Below are 18,134 nucleotides of genomic sequence, written 5' to 3'. Positions count from 1 at the left end.
AGTTATAGTGTTATGTGCACACTACAGTAGGTCTATTCACATTATGTGAAGGCCTGTTATGTGCGCAATAGGCCTACCTTTATTTGACAACTTCAGTTACTAGTTCCTTTGTAGCCTAGATTTCGATTATTATTACAAAACTTACATTAACCACTTCACCTTCATATACATTTCGTCCATTCGAAAATAGACGATCTACAAGCTCACAGATCTTGTAGATCTGCAATTTTCAAAAGATGTCATACATTTGACAACTTGTGCAATGGGATATTCTGCATAATGAGTAGCCTACTTTCTAGTTTTGGTACTTTAAGTACATTTAGCTACCAATGTTTTTGTACTTTTACTCAAGTACATTTTTAATTCTGGGCATTTACTTCTAACACAGTATTTCTACATTTTCTACATTAGTATTGATACTTTTACTAAAGTAAAAAATGTGAATGCTTTTTCCACTGACTGTATCCATGTCCAACGACCACAAGGTTAGTGCCAGGGACCAGCATAACATTTGTGGTCTAAAAATGTTTGCAAAAACATTCCACGTTTTTTACATTTTGTCAAAAGTTTTTGTAAATCGCAGATCTACAAGCCCACAACGCGTCACACACTCTCACATTGGATAATATGTCCTAGCTCTCCAGTCACAATGACATCTATTGTATGTCATTCTTTTCTTGTTAGACCATATATCGTGATTGGCATCTATACCTTTAAGCATATGAGTCTCGTATTCATCACCAAAAATCCCTGTATATCCCTAACTGTTATGGACAGAATAACTGTCATCAGATGTCACCAATGCTGACTTACCTACTGCCTAGAGATGACTTCTCTGGGTTGTCATCTTGATGACGGCCAGAATATGATTGATTGACAGTCATTGGAACACTGAAAAGTTTGAAACCAGTTCAACCTTAACGACAAGTGTCAGGCGTCAGTTTGTAGCTTCATGTCAGTGCCTTCCATTGAAAATTATCCTGTTGCTTTCTTCGCTGAACGCAGCATTAGAGTTTCAATTTCAAGGTTGGAGAAGTTTTCTACCTGTATGTATTATGCATCTCATAAACTCTAGGGGACGTTTCAATGTTTTCATACTTTTATGTATACACTGTGTGTGTGTGTGTGTGTGTGTGTGTGTGTGTGTGTGTGTGTGTGTGTGTGTGTGTGTGTGTGTGTGTGTGTGTGTGTGTGTGTGTGTGTGTGTGTGTGTGTGTGTGTGTGTGTGTGTGTGTGTGTGTGTGTTCAGGGAAAAGGCACCTTCTCTTTTGGTACAGATGGATGGATATTGCTAAGTAGGTTTTTGAGGTGAGGTGGAGAGATCAATAGTGGCGAGGAGAGACAGGGCCAACAAACACATCATCTTAATCATCAAGCACCCTGAAGAACAAGAGACTGTGCCAACTCACATCCCAGATGGGATGTGTGTGTGTGTGTGTGTGTGTGTGTGTGTGTGTGTGTGTGTGTGTGTGTGTGTGTGTGTGTGTGTGTGTGTGTGTGTGTGTGTGTGTGTGTGTGTGTGTGTGTGTGTGTGTGTGTGTGTGTGTGTGCGTGCGTGCGTGCGTGCGTGCGTGCGTGCGTGCGTGCGTGCGAGTGTTGCAGTTATTTGCACGTCTGGCTTTTGATGTACTGTATTCTGTATATTTCTGGAAAAATATGCATGGATATATATGTACGTGCAAGCATAAATGTGTAAACGTGTACATAAATGTGAACACAAACATTTGTTTTTATTATCCTTCTCCTTCATAGTCTTGCTTCTAAAAATGCACCGTTCCATGGCTGACCTTGTTCTTTTTTATCTTGGGATTAAAGACTTGCTAAAAAACTGTGTGCCAAACAAGGACAACTTGGCTAGACTGGGAACACCTAATGTGTCTAAATCTTAAGGGCATAATATAGAAACTGGCTTCAGTTTATTGCCAACAAAGACGGTGTGAAAGGTTAGGAAGGAGTCGATATACCTAGTTATTGAATTGTCAAGGTGAATATGTCCCCAGCATACACTTTGTAGACAAAAGGATAACCCAAGACACAGTATTTGCAATTTGTCTTTATTCTTAGCACTCTTCTGCACACCATCAATATTTAAGGATTGGATTTGAGATATATACAGATGTACAGTATGTAAGATAAATGCTATTTTCCTACTATTAACTACCCAAGGTAATGACAAAACTAGGAAACACTGTATCCTGTTACAGATACAAGATATGTTATAGGCATAGAGGTATAATATAAGTAGAGGGCGGGTTGCCCCGCCCCCAGCTATCATTTCAATGAATGTGCTCAGTGACGTTTTGAAGCACCCGGAAGCCTGCCGGAAGTAGAATTATTGAGTCGTTTTTGGACACACCATAGAGTTATGAGCATGCGCACTAGTGTCCTTTTTGCGTCCTACGGCAGCCCGGTTGCCAAGGAATGAACGCGAGATATTTATTAAATACACTCGAGATGCCTATTTATATGTAAATGCATATGTATTTATGTATATGTTTACATATTTATATTTATATATATATATATATAAATATCTCTCAGTATGTTTTGCTCGTGCATGTATTTCTCCCCGCCTGCAGTTCCAGCTTTGGCCACTGGGGTGGCGGCTTCAATGTTTCTCAGCAACTCTGGGGGCTTGGTTATAGGGCAGAGCAATTAATAAAATAAAAAAATCAGCAGCTAATCTCCAAACTGCTGGGCTGATTAGAGTCATAGTTCTTGTGCATGCAATTGAGTGCAATTTTCAAATATTTTTCAAATACGTCAAAGACAACTATGTAATTTGATTAATTTATAATCGCAGAGCAATTGTCCCTCCAGGTTATGGGATAATAAGCATTCTGCCACACTATGGACCAGAATTAGCCAATCACAGTATAGTTTATGAGATACTGTAGCCGCATACAGGCTATGACTCTGAACTATAGCCAATTGCAGACATGCATATGACGCCAGTGTTGAACACAAACACAAGGGATATAAGTCCTGGACTTAATATTCCAGGAAAATAATTTGAACCAACTACAGTATCATTTGTGGGTTATTTTCAATTCTAGCTAACTAACTAACTAACTATTACTAAATCCGACAGTATTATTGTTATTTCTAGAGCATGCCTCCTGAGAGGGTTTGATTTGCTGAGAGGGATGGGGAGAAAATCCATGCATCTGCTTTAGATAGCACCCCTCTAGTCATTCATTTTAATCGCCATTGGGTATATGTGTTATGCACAATATATGTAAAGCGCTTTGGATAAAAGCGCTATACAAATGCACCATTTACCATTTATTTTATACCTGCCTCTGGTCAGACTGAGTTAAAGACATGCATTAGCCTTTGGGAAACTGTAGACTGTTTGAAATGTATGTTTGATAATTTAACACAATTTTAAAAAATGGAAGTTAACCATATTAACCCTGTTGTCCCTATTTAGGGCAAATCTTTACTATTTTCAAAAATAAGGAAAAAAAGAAAAAGGTCTCTTCAAAGTGCAGAAGAACAAGGCTTTTTTCCCCCGTCTGACAAGAAACCCATTGTCTTTGTTCAACTCTCCCATGCAGGTTCCTTGCAAGGAGAACACCAGAGGAGGCTATACAAGGACCTTCTGGCCAACTACAACCGTCTGGAGAGACCTGTGGTCAATGACTCAGCACCCATACTGGTGGAATTGGGTCTCACACTGCTGCAGATCATAGACGTGGTGAGGGAGTGTGTGTGTGTGTGTGTGTGTGTGTGTGTGTGTGTGTGTGTGTGTGTGTGTGTGTGTGTGTGTGTGTGTGTGTGTGTGTGTGTGTGTGTGTGTGTGTGTGTGTGTGTGTGTGTGTGTGTGTGTGTGTGTGTGCGTGCGTGCGTGCGTGCGTGCGTGCGTGCGTGCGTGCGTGCGTGCGTGCGTGCGTGCGTGCGTGCGTGCGTGCGTGCGTGCGTGGGTGCAAGCGAAAAATAGTGATAAATAGCCTACAGTATGTGTGTGTGGGGGGTATGGTACAATATTGTGAGCCCTGCACAAACCCCAAATTCCAGCCCGGCCCTGGCACGTGCTGTTTGAGCCCGGCCCGTCCCCAACCGAAAAGGGATCTACAATTTAATAGCCCGAGCTCACAACTCTCTGATAGGTGCTCACTCGTGCAGCCTAATGAATGCAAACACAGACAGAACACACACATCCCATAATAGAGAGGTGAACTTGTTGTAGTTGTATTAAACATAATAAACCAACAAAAATGCTCACATATTAATAGGCTATAAAGTCCCGACTGTCCATTACAGAGACACATAATAAGCATGCCATGGCATGCAGTAGTAGAGAATAAAGGAAGTTACATGATCCAGCATCAAATAACATAAATGCCACCAAAAACAATGCTCACAAATATTAATAGCATGCATTAATAGCATGCCAGGAATAAAACCAAGTTACGTGATCCGGCAGCAAATAAGTATTTAAAGTTTTATGGTCTATACCTTGCTTTCTTTGGAGAAGAATGATCTGTGAAGAATGATCTTTCAAACTTTATATCCCCCAAAATTAAATATCCATTGAACTGTGTAGGTATAGGATACACATACAAGCCTCATCCACTGTTTATTTTGCATTGCGAGCGCTGTGCGTTGCGTCCACAGGCTTCAAAGATATTCAGACACTAACGTAACTAGTTTAACGTTACTAACGTAACACAGACTCATTGAACTCCTCTCCCTTCATTGTCAATGAAAGGAAAGAGGTTCAATTGACTGGTGAATACAGCTGCATAATGGTTGAAAACATGTATTCACGTAACTCGGGGTCAATTAGCGCAATTAGTCTTATTATGCCCATGCTCGGCCTGATATTAAAGAAAATGCTCCACGCCTGGCCCTAATCACCAGTCGGGGGCCGTTGGGTCCTGTCGGTCTTGCAGATCTCTGTTCTTTTCTCGTGTATCATCAGATAGCCAGCTCAGTAGGTGCGTGTCTGTGGGCCAGCGTGCATGTGTGGGCTTTTTGCTACTGTGGCGCAGCAGTTAAATAAGACAGACAATGACACACACACGCCTGAATATCTCTGAGCTTCCTCCCACCCATCATTTAAGTGTATAACTGCCTATCTATCTTGAACATAGTAGTTTCATTCTACTTTAAATCAAAGGATATAACATCCAGAATATTCCAGTGGTCTGTTTGGCCCCATGTTGCCGTGGGGCCCAGATGTTTAGAGACCCAGGGCACAAAGCTGTAAAGTGATAAAACATGACTTAATCATGGCTGATTGGCTGACGGGTTGAGCACAGCTGCCACCATTCCATTGTGTGTGTGTGTGTGTGTGTGTGTGTGTGTGTGTGTGTGTGTGTGTGTGTGTGTGTGTGTGTGTGTGTGTGTGTGTGTGTGTGTGTGTGTGTGTGTGTGTGTGTGTGTGTGTGTGTGTGTGTGTGTGTGTGTGTGTTTGTGCACATGTGCGTATTGTGTATTGAGAGGGATGGGGTTGATGTGTAAGAATCAATATTTGATGTGAATCATATTGTGAGGAGGACGTGTGAAAATCAACACTTGATATACCAATGTGGTCTGTGTGCATGCTGGAAAATGCTGCCTGCATACGTATGTGAAATCTGTCAAAATGTGTAATTCTACGTAGGCTGGAGGAGAATGCACAAGTGTGATGGTGTTTTCCGCCATAATCTGAAGACTCACTTCTTCAGACTCCACCTTATAGCACTTTAGCCTTGACGACCATGCAGTCTTGTGCAAAGATTGAAATGTAATTTAGATAGCATGTTATTTAGACAGATGCTAGGTTCATTTGTTTACCTGGCATCCTATAGTTTCTATAGTTTCAATGTACAGATTTTTTTTAAAATATATATTATATTGTTTACTGTTTAGACTGATGCTACTGTAGGTTCTTGGTTTACTTATGATCCTAGATTACTGAGGCACTACACTGTCTCTCTGCATTTGAGTTTTTACCTTGCTTTGTGTAATTTGCTCTTGATAAAGAGCATCTGCTAAATGCTGAAATTGTAAATTGTGTTTAGCTAACCTAGACGATCTACAAGCTCACAATGTATGCAGTGATCTTGTAGATCTGTTATATTCGCTATATTTGAAAATGTTTGAAGATGTGACAATTTTTGCCTATAATGACATATTATCCAACATATGAACAACAGGCTGAAAGTGGTTTATCAAATCCAATCATCACAGTTTAGGTCCGACAAAGTCTCATCTGCTACTCCAGCTACCCAATTCCTTTTTTCTTTTCTTTTGATTTGAACAGAAAATGCCATAATAACCAAGCATGGTTCAAAAACCGACACAGACAAAAGCCCTTTTCATTAAAGCACAAGGGATTGATTCAGACCCCTGATGTATTATTAACCATGAGTTTGCGAGCAGGTTAGTATACCGGCTGACATTTTACTGCTCTGGAGTAAACTTACTGTATTCATGCATCAGCCCTAAAGTAAACAGTGTTGATTAGCTGGGAGTTGCATACTTACTGTCTGACAAGTTCAGGCATTTCAACACACATGCACATGGAAATAGACTGATCTGACAGACAGACAGACAGACAGACAGACATATATTAATTTTCTGGGTAATAGAGACAGCAGCACATGGCTGAATGCATGATTTAATTTTATCTCATGGGTCAATTGTTTTCCTGATTGTCATTTGGCTAATTAGATCCTCTTCTGCTAATGTCACTGTGGTGCCTGAGCCTGACAGCTTTGAGTGACTCTCCAACCCCCTCATGCATAGTCATTTAACATCATCTTACTTAGGTGGGCGATGGGATGAGGAAAGGACAATTTCATCATGTCAACAGATGAAATTTGTCTCATGGGGATTGCTTGTGTTATGTGTTTGTGTGTGAGGATCTAATTAGGTGTACAAAGAAGCGAGATTACAATGTAATGCATGTATTTTCCATAGAAGGCCTCATGAACTTGCATACTCACTGACCTTGAATTGGTGAAGTGAACTGATATGACTTGCTTACAAATGTACAAATATTTTCTCCAATACAGCAAGACTAAGAGTCTTAAAAGGCCACCCGTTGTAGAATTTGAGGATCTAGGCAGCATTGTATAATAATGTAAGTGAAGGAGATGCTAGAGGGTCAGCCCCGCTGCATGAGTTTACACTTGAACAAGTACAATCAGTGGTGTGTTCTATCGTGTTACGCTATATACGTAGTGGGACCTGCAGAACATTTTCATAGCCAAGCGTAGCCATCCAGAAACCGTCCGAGGAAGCGTATCTGATACGCAGGAGGAGGGGTTGAGGGCAGAAAGAATGTAGACTTCAGTTCAAATAGCCTTTTTCATGTGATAATGTGGCATCTGAGGTGCAGGCTTATGTGTGGCTATTGTCTTGAGGTGAGAAGAATCACCGCTGGCCATTGGAGTTTCGAAGTAATTCACACATTAACTACTTAACAATAGAGCGGTTATTTCATTCGCCGACAACGCACACGCGCGCATGTGCCGTGCGTGTGGACTTAGGACTTAGGACACACCACTGAGTACAATTACATGCATGATTGCACTCTGATGCACACAAGCATACAGACAACACACATAGATGCACAGGTGGAGCGAGCAAGGATTTGTAATCTGTGATCATACACTAAGTAACTGTGCCGTTGATCATCTGGATGGATCATAGGATATAAAACATTATGCGAGAAACATCTGCCATGTGTTCACATTCACAGGATCACATGTTCTTTTCTTTTTCGTTTCTCGTTTCTCCCTTTTTCTCAGCCCTGATAGTAGCTTAGCTTGCTGGGAAACTTTTTTTCGCGGGGGTGGAGGGGTGTCAAGCCTTAATTCGATAGTGACATTGGAGAGAGACAGGAAATGGCAGGAGAACCTGGGCCGGCTGCGGCAAGGACTCGTATCATGTGCTCTACCAGGTGAGCCACCAGGCTTAATGCTTCAGTGATGTTGAAACGAGAGCTGTCACCAACCTCTTGAAATTCTTTAGAATTCGGCATGTCGATCCATTAACGTTAGGTGCTTTGCTAAAAAGACAATTTTCAAGTGAAGTGGAGAGGAGAAGAGAGCAACGGAGCATTGTGAGTGGGAGGTGGTGGGGCTGTTTTGCGGTGGTGTGTATGCGTGTGTGTGTGCGTGCGGCACCATCTATGTCACTGTAGACAAAACCCAATCAATCAATTGCTGAAGTAAAAATTAACCAATTCTGCATTGGACATTTGTGTTTATTCAATTCAGCCTGCACCAATGTTGTTGTAACACTGATACATGTTGTAAAGTACTGTGAGGTTTGCAAAACAGACCGTAGGGGTCTGGTCCCACAAACTATCATGCTGGAGATCTTTCGTTTGTATTTATTTGACTGAGTGATTAGTTATTTGATGTACTTTTGGCCGTATTATATTTATATATAAATAACAAATATGAGGGCTGTTGAAATTAAAATCCCCAGGCTTTTGTTTCCAGTCTGCCCCTTCCAATCCGTGTATGCTATTGCTACGTCTGGTTTAAGATTGCATGGTCTTTAGGCTATACAATTATAATCTCAGGTTTATTGTCCTAGGGTTGACCACATGCCACATTACTTGTCAATGTGTTTACTGTCCAAAGATTTGATTCCATACAGCCTATCACTCTGATTGCACCGTAATGATGTAATGAGAGTCCTTTATCATATACAGTACATCATTGTCACGCACAGAACCCCAACATATACCCCAGAGAGACGGAGGGAGGAAGGGCATGACTCCTGGTAGAGATTTGCGCTCTACTAAGCACACTTTTCTAGTTGCAGATGTTTTAAATGCCTAAATATGCATGATGGTTCCACTCAACCCATGTAAGAGCTATGTTTGGTTGCATAAAGTGAGTTTTTACACAGATTTACAGTGCCTGGTATTGTTCTATTCCGACTGTGTAAGACACCTTCACTGAATCAGAGCTGACAGTATTGCTGTATAAAATATGAACTGGGTCTAGCTGTATTCTCCTCTGTCTGCAGCAACACTGTGTTGTTCACTCTTTTCACATCCTTCTTTCCCTCTGTCTCTGCTGTCAGGATGAGAAGAACCAAGTGTTGATGACCAATGCCTGGCTGCAGTTGGTGAGTGTACCACCAGTATAATATACAGGTCATATTATTACAAAGACAGTGAGGACTCAGGGGAGAAGGAAAATTGGGGAGAATAGGAGAGAGAGAGAGAGAGAGAGAGAGAGAGAGAGAGAGAGAGAGAGAGAGAGAGAGAGAGAGAGAGATGGGAGTGCAGGTACAGTAGACTAATTAAGCAATATTACACAAGAGGGTGTGCGTTATAGTGATTATTAGCACGACAGTGAGTGTAATATTGCGATTATACAACAGTTACCATCGAAATAAAACATTAAAAAGTATTCATATTGTGGGGCATTTTGCTCTCAAAATAACAACCTTTCTGCGAGTGTTATCTCTGTTATCCTGGAAATACATGGGGTACGAGTCCCTGTTTACTCAGCCAGTCCAGACCGAACATTGAGATGGCTGTTCAAAAAATGAATCCATGGATTCATTTTTGTTTTTGTGGCATTCCTAAGCCAATAATTTGATGACCGGGTGTGTATCCGGTAGGAGACACAAATAATCTACTTTGTGTCTCCTACCGGATACATTAGCCAGTAGGAGACGGGTATCAAATTATTGGCTTAGGAATGCCACAAAAACAAAAATAAATCCATGAATTCAAGGCTTCATGGGGTGTGCAATTGATAGAAAATAAGTATTTTTTGGGTGAACTCCTCCTTTAACACAGGAGTTATGTGTATGCAGAACGGAAGTACTGTAATTTGATAATCATAGTTGTTCCTTTGTTAGTTATAATGTATGTTTTACATGTTTTGTAATGATTTTTTCTCCCCTTCTTCAGTACTGGACTGATGTTTACCTGAGTTGGAATCCAGACAACTACCCTGGTGTCCAGAACCTGCGATTCCCCTCAGACCAGATCTGGACACCCGACATCCTTCTTTACAACAGGTAAGAATGCCACGCTCCCAATGGTTCGTTACATGTGATATGGTTCTAGACCAGTGCTTTTCAACCTTTTTCATGCCAAGGACCCCTACATTGATATACATTTGGCCTGAAGGATTAACAAGATGCATCTGTGAATATTATAGCCAAAGACTTAATGCAGTCGACAATGATGGCTTTAGGAGTCTGGAGCCGAAGTATAAATTCCATCACGGCTGTAGAGACTCTCTGGACTGTCCACTCGAGTGGTGGAGAGACAACTCAGATTTGTTGCACATATGCTGTATAAATTCTGGGTGCTGATGTGCCAAATGGCTTCTCCTGTCAGCAATGTTTTAAGGGAGTTTTTTTAATATTGTGATAAATGTCGTATCAATCATTGACTTGTTATAATTATTGTAGCGTGATTTTCTGATGTCGTTACATCCTTATTCTCTACAACTAATCAGAACCCCATGCTCCCAGCATGTCGTGCTTCGAAAAAAGAAATCAAATTTGATTTAATTTGCCAGTCTAATCCTTTTACATGTACTGTATTTAATCCACTGCTGCAAAACATAGACCTGATTGTTAGTGTGATGGACTAACTAATTCCATAAACACACAGGGAGGAGAGGTTAGGATTCTAGATATAATCTGCATAGGTTATGTAGGTTCCCCACTGCTTGAAAATTGCAGTGAACACATGTTTTTTTTTACATGATATACCACAATCTGCATTTTTACATTTTATACCACAATCTGCACATGCAGTTACAATAAACAGCAATACAACATTGCAGATAAATGATTTCTTATGGCTTCCTCACGGTCTTCATGTGCCAATGGTCGTGTGCAAGTTAACCCACTGAGGGAGACAAATGAGGATTAGACAGACAGACAGACTGACTGACTGACTGACTGACTGACTGACGAAGGCAATAAACAAAAACTGTAGTCGGTAGCAGTCAAGTCTGCAGTGTGTGGATGTGTGGTTGAATGTGCTGTGTGAGAGTGTTGACAAAAGGAAGCACTAATTCCTGTAGTGCTTCTTTTGGTTTCCATTACTTTATCATGGATGCACTGCACTGTTCCTGTGTATCCTACATCATAGTTCCCTTTGCATAATTTATACTCAATCGTGCAAGGGTGTCCCTCTGCCAAAAGAACAGAAAGTAGTCTGGACGGACAAGTGACAAATCTACAAGCTTTCAACAGATATGTGACATAAGCTTGTAGATGTGCTCTTGGTATGTGACATCATCGTACAACGGAGTATAAACGTCTTTTATGAAAATCTACTAACATCAAAGAAATATCTCATATACCTATATAAAGATTTAGATTTAATACTCATTCACATTTCGTATTGCCAAAATGACAGCTCAACAGACTAAACGTAGGTGAAACTCAGAGTAGATATTATTCACTCAGTGAGAGTGCTTTTGGAATTCAGGTCAGATTTGTTCTCATCTGCTCTCCTATCGTTCTTCACGGCTTAAGTCTTTCTCAAGTAAACTGGAAATCTAGGCCAGTTTTCTTTCGCCTCGTACGCTTGTAGATCAGCTATTTTCTTCCTGTGACACTGTCATATGATGAAGTATACAGTATCTCAGGCTAAACAACTACTTGATAGATGATAGATGATAGATGCTTCATTTGTAGTTGCGGAAATTCTTTTTGCACCATTACTTGAATTGGAAGGGACTGAATGTTCTGCAGACAAAGAGAAAGTGGTATTTGAAGAACAGATAAAGTGGTGGTGATTTCATATAGACATGTCTGGAGCTATTAACGGGAGAAGAGAATAAAAAGAGAGAAAGAGCATAAAAGGAGAGTTTTACAGTTGATCTTCACTGACATGAATCTACATAAAGCAAAAATATTAAATGGATCTTGTCTCCAAACACGCACACACGTGTGCGCGCGCACGCACGCGCGTGCACACACACACACACACACACACACACACACACACACACACACACACACACACACACACACAGAGACACATACACACACACACACGCACACGCACGCACGCACGCACGCACGCACGCACGCACGCACGCACGCACGCACGCACGCACGCACGCACGCACGCACGCACGCACACACACACACACACACACACACACACACACACACACACACACACACACACACACACACACACACACACAGAGACACATACACACAAGCAAGGGGACAGAGCAAAGGCTTGGCCTATTAATCCAGATTTTAAAAGCTCCTTTTTTTAGCCTTTGAGGGATTACCCATCTTAATCTATGTGCCCTCACCCGTCTCTCTCCCTAAATCTCCCCCTCTCCCCATCACCTCCATCCTCTCACGCCATCACTCATGTCAGTCAAACCTCCCTTTTCCCGTTTCTGTTTACTCTCTCTCATATATATATATATATATATATATATATATATATATATAATTCATCCTCCCAATCCTTGACTCTTTCTCTTTATAAATCATGCCGTCCACCTGTCAGTCTGTCTCCTGTTCTCCTCCCAGGATCAACATCGTCACTCTTCCCTCTGTCTGTGTGTCGCTATAATCTCCATTGTATTTCATTGTGTTCCATTCTACTCGGTTGCCTGCTGAAATCATGCCATCACATGACTGAGAAAGCTTAGTCATGGTGAGCCTTTTCTTTTCTCTTTCTCTTCTTTTTTTTAACTGCTGCTTATGTGACGTGATGTGACACAATAAAAAAAGTTAAACGTCAGTTTGGATGATCGGAAGGGCACATCGAGGATGTTGCCAGTGTGTCGGTCTGACACTTTGGAGACCTTGCTGACGTTTGTGGAGCTTGGCGGCAGTGTTGCCAGATTTCGTAAGAGACATGAGCAACCAGGTTTATGAAAACAAGCCCAAAAGAAGTGACTGGGGGGGGGGGGGGGTCTGTGGACAAACACATATTAATCTGGGGGTCCTTGCCATGAACATTTTGAGAGCCACTGGTTTAACAACAAGCCCAAATAAGCAACTACACTTTAGAAACAAGCCCCCAAAAAACACAACCTGCAACTATCAATATTTACAAGCGACTATACAGAAAAACAAGCCAAAGTCACTTATATTAAGCAGACATGGCAACACTGCTTGGCGGCTCAAACGTGGGGTGGGTGGGGGTGGGGGTGGGGTTGGGTGGTGTCTCTATTTACAGCCGAGCCAGAAGGTTTTAGATGGCCCCCTGGGGAGGTTGAAAATGAACAGTAGTATGCAATTGTCAGTGCAAACACACACACATACACACACACACACACACACACACACACACACACACACACACACACGCACACACAAAACACACAACACAAACACACCTGCCTTGACATTATACTGTGTCGACATTACTGTGATATGGATGTATGCTCACATGCTCTGCTACTGTACATGCATACACACACAAAAACACACACACACACACACACACACACACACACACACACACACACACACACACACACACACACACACACGTTTGTAATACTATACGTGAGACGTCAAAGATTTAGGACGCCTTTGTAAATAGATGAAAATAGCCAGAAATTAGCAAAAAAAATGCAGATCTACAAGCTCACAATGCAGATCTACAATCGCACGCGCGCACGCGCGCACGCACGCACGCACGCACGCACGCACGCACGCACGCACGCACGCACGCACACACACACACACACACACACACACACACACACACACACACACACTTACGTATTGCACATTAATGGCACAGCACACACCATTACACAGTGGGCCAGCAGGGCACAGCCAATAATAGTAGGGGCTGCTAACCACAAAAAATGGCCAAATCGTTACGCAGCGGATAAAAGCACCAAATTTGATACAGATGTCCGTTGGGTCATCCTAAAACATCCTAGAAGGGGTGCCCAAAAAAATCTTAAACAGGAAGTGAGTTATGGACAAAATTCAAAATGGCCACCTAAACTGTTGACCGTTGACTCAAAAGACACCAAAAGAATCTCCAAAAAGCATAAAATTTGGCACATATGTCCCTTGGGTCATCCTAAGACATCCTAGAAGGGGTGCCCAAAGGAATCTGAAACAGGAAGTGAGTTATTGACAAATTTTAAAATGACCACCTACAGTGTTATCGATTGACTAAAAAGACAACTAAAGAATCTCATAAAAGCATACAATTTGGCATACATGTCCCTTGGGTCATCCTAAGACATCCTAGAAGGGGTGGCTGAAATGATCTGAAACAGGAAGTGAGTTATTGACTAAATTGAAAATGGCCGTGTACAGTGCTGACAGATGATGCAAAAGACACTCATACAAAATAATCTCATAAAAGCATGACATCTGGTACAAATGTCCCTTGGGTGATCTGAATGCATCTTAAGGGGTGCCCAAAAAAACGTTTTAATAGTCTCTCAATGGAAAACACTCCTCCCCCATGGGCTGCACTGCTACAACATTCAAATCGAGCAGTTTGCAAATCTGGCATTTGGTCCAGAAGCCTGAAAGCTATGCAATCTCTACCATCTCCTGACAAATATGGATGGATTAAAGTCGCTGATCGTGGACACCTTTATGGACACTTGCCAGAGGCTGCCAAAGTTTGTAGAGAACTCAAGTGTGGCTGCAAAGCTGAGCCCTTCTGTTTGAGAAAGTGTAGATGCCGGGATGCTGGGTTACCTTGCAGAGCATTATGCCAATGTGCTGGTAATTGCGAAATGGCACACATGAACACATGTAGTTACTAAACACTAATCACAAAAAAACAGTAATGATCAAGAAGAAAATACATGAGAAGATAGAGTGTAAAACCAGCAAGAAGATGTAGAGTGCAAAATAAATAAGATGCAGAGAGTAAAATAAGAATATGCAGAGTAAGATAAGATGCACAGTAAAATAAATAAGAGTATGCAGAGAGTTAGATAAATAAAGAAGATTCAAAGAGTAAAATAAAAAAAAACAATGCAGAAAGTAAAATAAATAAGATGATGTAGAAATGAAAACAGAAGGTAGACTACAAAATACGGCAGGTTATGCACTGCATAACCTGTCGTATTGAGTCTGCATAATATGGTCAACTGTTTAAACAGCCATTTAGAATTTCTTCAACATGGTCCCTTCCTAAAAAGTTTAATAAACAAGCAAACAAACAAATAAATAACCCCTTCTAGGATATATTAAGAAGCAATCAATGTACGTACCAAATGGTACACTTTTATGACGTCCCTTTATGTTTTCTTTTGTGTGAACTGCTTTAGGCGGTCAATTCCTGTTTAAAACCTGTTTGGGCACCCCTTGTAGGATGCGTTCAGATCACCCAAGGGACATTTGTACCACATTTCATGCTTTTATGAGATTCTTTAGGTATCTTGCATCATCTTTCACACTGTAGGCGGCCATTTTCAATTTAGTCAATAACTCACTTCCTGTTTCAGATTATTTTGAGCACCCATTCTAGGATGTGTTAGGATGACCCAAGGGACATATATGCCAAATTGTATGCTTTTTGGAGATTCTATAGGCTTTTTGAGCCAATCGCCAACACTGTAGGCGGCCATTTTCAATTTTGTCAATAACTCACTTCCTGTTGAAGACTTTTTTGGGCACCCCTTCTAGGATGTCTTAGGATGACCCAAGGGACATGTGTGCCAAATTTTATGCTTTTTGGAGATTATTTTGGTGTCTTTTGAGTCAACGGTCAACAGTTTAGGTGGCCATTTTGGATTTTGTCCATAACTCACTTCCTGTTTAAGATTTTTTTGGGCACCCCTTCTAGGATGTTTTAGGATGACCCAAGGGACATCTGTATCAAATTTGGTGCTTTTATCCGCCGCGTAACGATTTTTCACTTAGCAGCCCCTACTATAACACGCTAGCCTAGCTGTGTTGAATAGCGGAGGCATTCTGTCTTATTAGCATGCTCCTGAGCAGAGGCAAACTGCTGTACATTCTTTCATGGGCTGCCATTGTGACTAATATGAAGTTAATGATGTTTAGACGCGGACGTACGTATGAGAAGGCCATCTCAATATGGAATGCGGTAAATGAAAAACAATTAAACAAATCAATTGTGAGGGATTAGTCATTCTACTTATCCAGCATTTTTTCATAGCTCTTATGTTTTCATATTGTGAGTTTGATCACGTTGACTCACCCTGGGTTCTGGAGACAATTAAAAGCGTTCCTGTGAGTCAGTGATTAGAATAACATTCAGATGATAGCAGCATATTGCTTGTTTTCCTATATCTCCCGTTTTGCTGTTTTGACTTTTAGAAAGTGTGTGTGTGTGTGTGTGTGTGTGTGTGTGTGTGTGTGTGTGTGTGTGTGTGTGTGTGTGTGTGTGTAAACACGCTGACTGATGTTTCCTCCAAAAGTTTGCTGTGACCACAGCAAAATAATGAAACATTATTTTGGACTTTAAATTGAAGTTGACGCAATGTTGGACCAATGCACTTGATGCTCATGACATTTATGATGATGCCCCCCTCTTTCCACTGATGAGACCGAACCTTGTGTAAACTTTGTTTTGGCTCCAGCTAGTCTGGAATGTGTGTGTGTGTGTGTGTGTGTGTGTGTGTGTGTGTGTGTGTGTGTGTGTGTGTGTGTGTGTGTGTGTGTGTGTGTGTGTGTGTGTGTGTGTGTGTGTGTGTGTGTGTGTGTGTGTGTGTGTGTGTGTGTGTGTGTGTGTGTGTGTGTGTGTGTGTGTGTGTGTGAATGGATGCTGCACTAATGCAGTTGCATAGCTGTGCAAGACAGTGACCTACTCTCTCATTAGATGAAAAAGTCAATGGTCTCATTTCACAAGGGATCGATCAGGCACGTGAAGGACATCCAGCTGAGACCACAGACTGAATTTAAATTCTGTCAGCGGGCGGGGACGTGTCATGGCACAGACACAGAGTTGCCCATAAAAGCCAAATGGACTGCTAATCAACGGAGTAAATGGATAGCCGGACAGATAATGTTTAAGATGGTTGCATGCATGGGAAGTCTCCCATGGCCAAACTTCCAACCTCACTCCATTCTGAATGGAGTTCTGGGAAACTCACATTGGAAACAGTGGATAAAATGTACTCACTCACTCATTCAGAACCAGAGTCCAGCACTCTACCATTCACCCATGCATGTTACCTCTGATCCCATATGGGCTGTCTCTGTTCCTTGGTTATTTACACATTCTCATCTACAACACTGCAACAATTAATGTAAGCCACTGTTTTACTTAAGGTTTAATACAGTACATTAAAGTCAAATAGTCTGTCTTGCAGTCCTACTGTTCCTGTGCACACACAAACCAAATAATGAATCCTAACCTTAGCCCAAATAACATCCTCTAACCTTAGCCCAAATGACTTGTGCTGACAGAAGATGCTGCAAAGGAGTGTGTGTGTGTGTGTGTGTGTGTGTGTGTGTGTGTGTGTGTGTGTGTGTGTGTGTGTGCGCCTGTGCGTGTGCGTGTGTGTGTGTGTGTGTGTGCATGGATCAAGACATCAGTACCACAACTATAAGTGTTGAGTGAAGGGAGAGGACAGCATGCATGACTCATGTCCCTTGGCACAGAGACCTGTCACTACCTCCATTGTCTGTCTGCCTTCTCTGCCAGCCAGTCTCTGTGACCCCCTCACCACAGCCCCACGCATCTACCATGCTATGCTCCCTCTCCTCACTGTGTGTGTGTGTGTGTGTGTGTGTGTGTGTGTGTGTGTGTGTGTGTGTGTGTGTGTGTGTGTGTGTGTGTGTGTGTGTGTGTGTGTGTGTGTGTGTGTGTGTGTGTGTGTGTGTGTGTGTGTGTGTGTGTGTTGTACAAGCCCTTTCACTTCTTTGTTTGTCTTTTCCCAGGGCTATCACCTGTCGAGTCATGTGTCTATGGAATGTGTACTATTGCCTGTGTGTGTGTGTGCGTGCGTGCGTGCGTGCGTGCGTGCGTGCGTGCGTGCGTGCGTGCGTGCGTGCGTGCGTGTATCAAAGCATTATCTAGTACATGTTATGTATATTATGTCATGATCTTGGCATGTGTGTGTGTCCATGTGCATTAGTTATGTCCTGTACACACACACACACACACACACACACACACACACACACACACACACACACACACACACACACACAGAGAGCAAGATAAGTCTTTTGTGACATGTACCAGTGTGGGAGAGTGCCCCTCATACAGA

General features: G+C 41.9%; 1 protein-coding gene across 1 annotated transcript in view; it reads left to right on the top strand.

The window, feature by feature from the left end:
* Positions 1-18,134, top strand: part of LOC311033974 (neuronal acetylcholine receptor subunit alpha-7-like) — a gene marked incomplete at both ends in the record, with an annotated part of 57,763 nt that overhangs the window by 21,458 nt on the left and 18,171 nt on the right. The window contains 3 exons of the mRNA XM_084041712.1: positions 3,561-3,700; positions 9,037-9,081; positions 9,878-9,987. Of these exons, the coding sequence (XP_083897838.1) occupies positions 3,561-3,700; positions 9,037-9,081; positions 9,878-9,987 (295 nt within the window). The remainder of the gene's footprint in view (positions 1-3,560; positions 3,701-9,036; positions 9,082-9,877; positions 9,988-18,134) is intronic.

This window comes from Gymnoscopelus microlampas, assembly GCF_963454915.1.
Source record: "Gymnoscopelus microlampas genome assembly, chromosome: 18".
Lineage (NCBI taxonomy): Eukaryota > Metazoa > Chordata > Actinopteri > Myctophiformes > Myctophidae > Gymnoscopelus > Gymnoscopelus microlampas.
The sequence above is the reverse complement of the archived record's forward strand: the minus strand, read 5'-3'. Positions and strand labels throughout refer to the sequence as shown.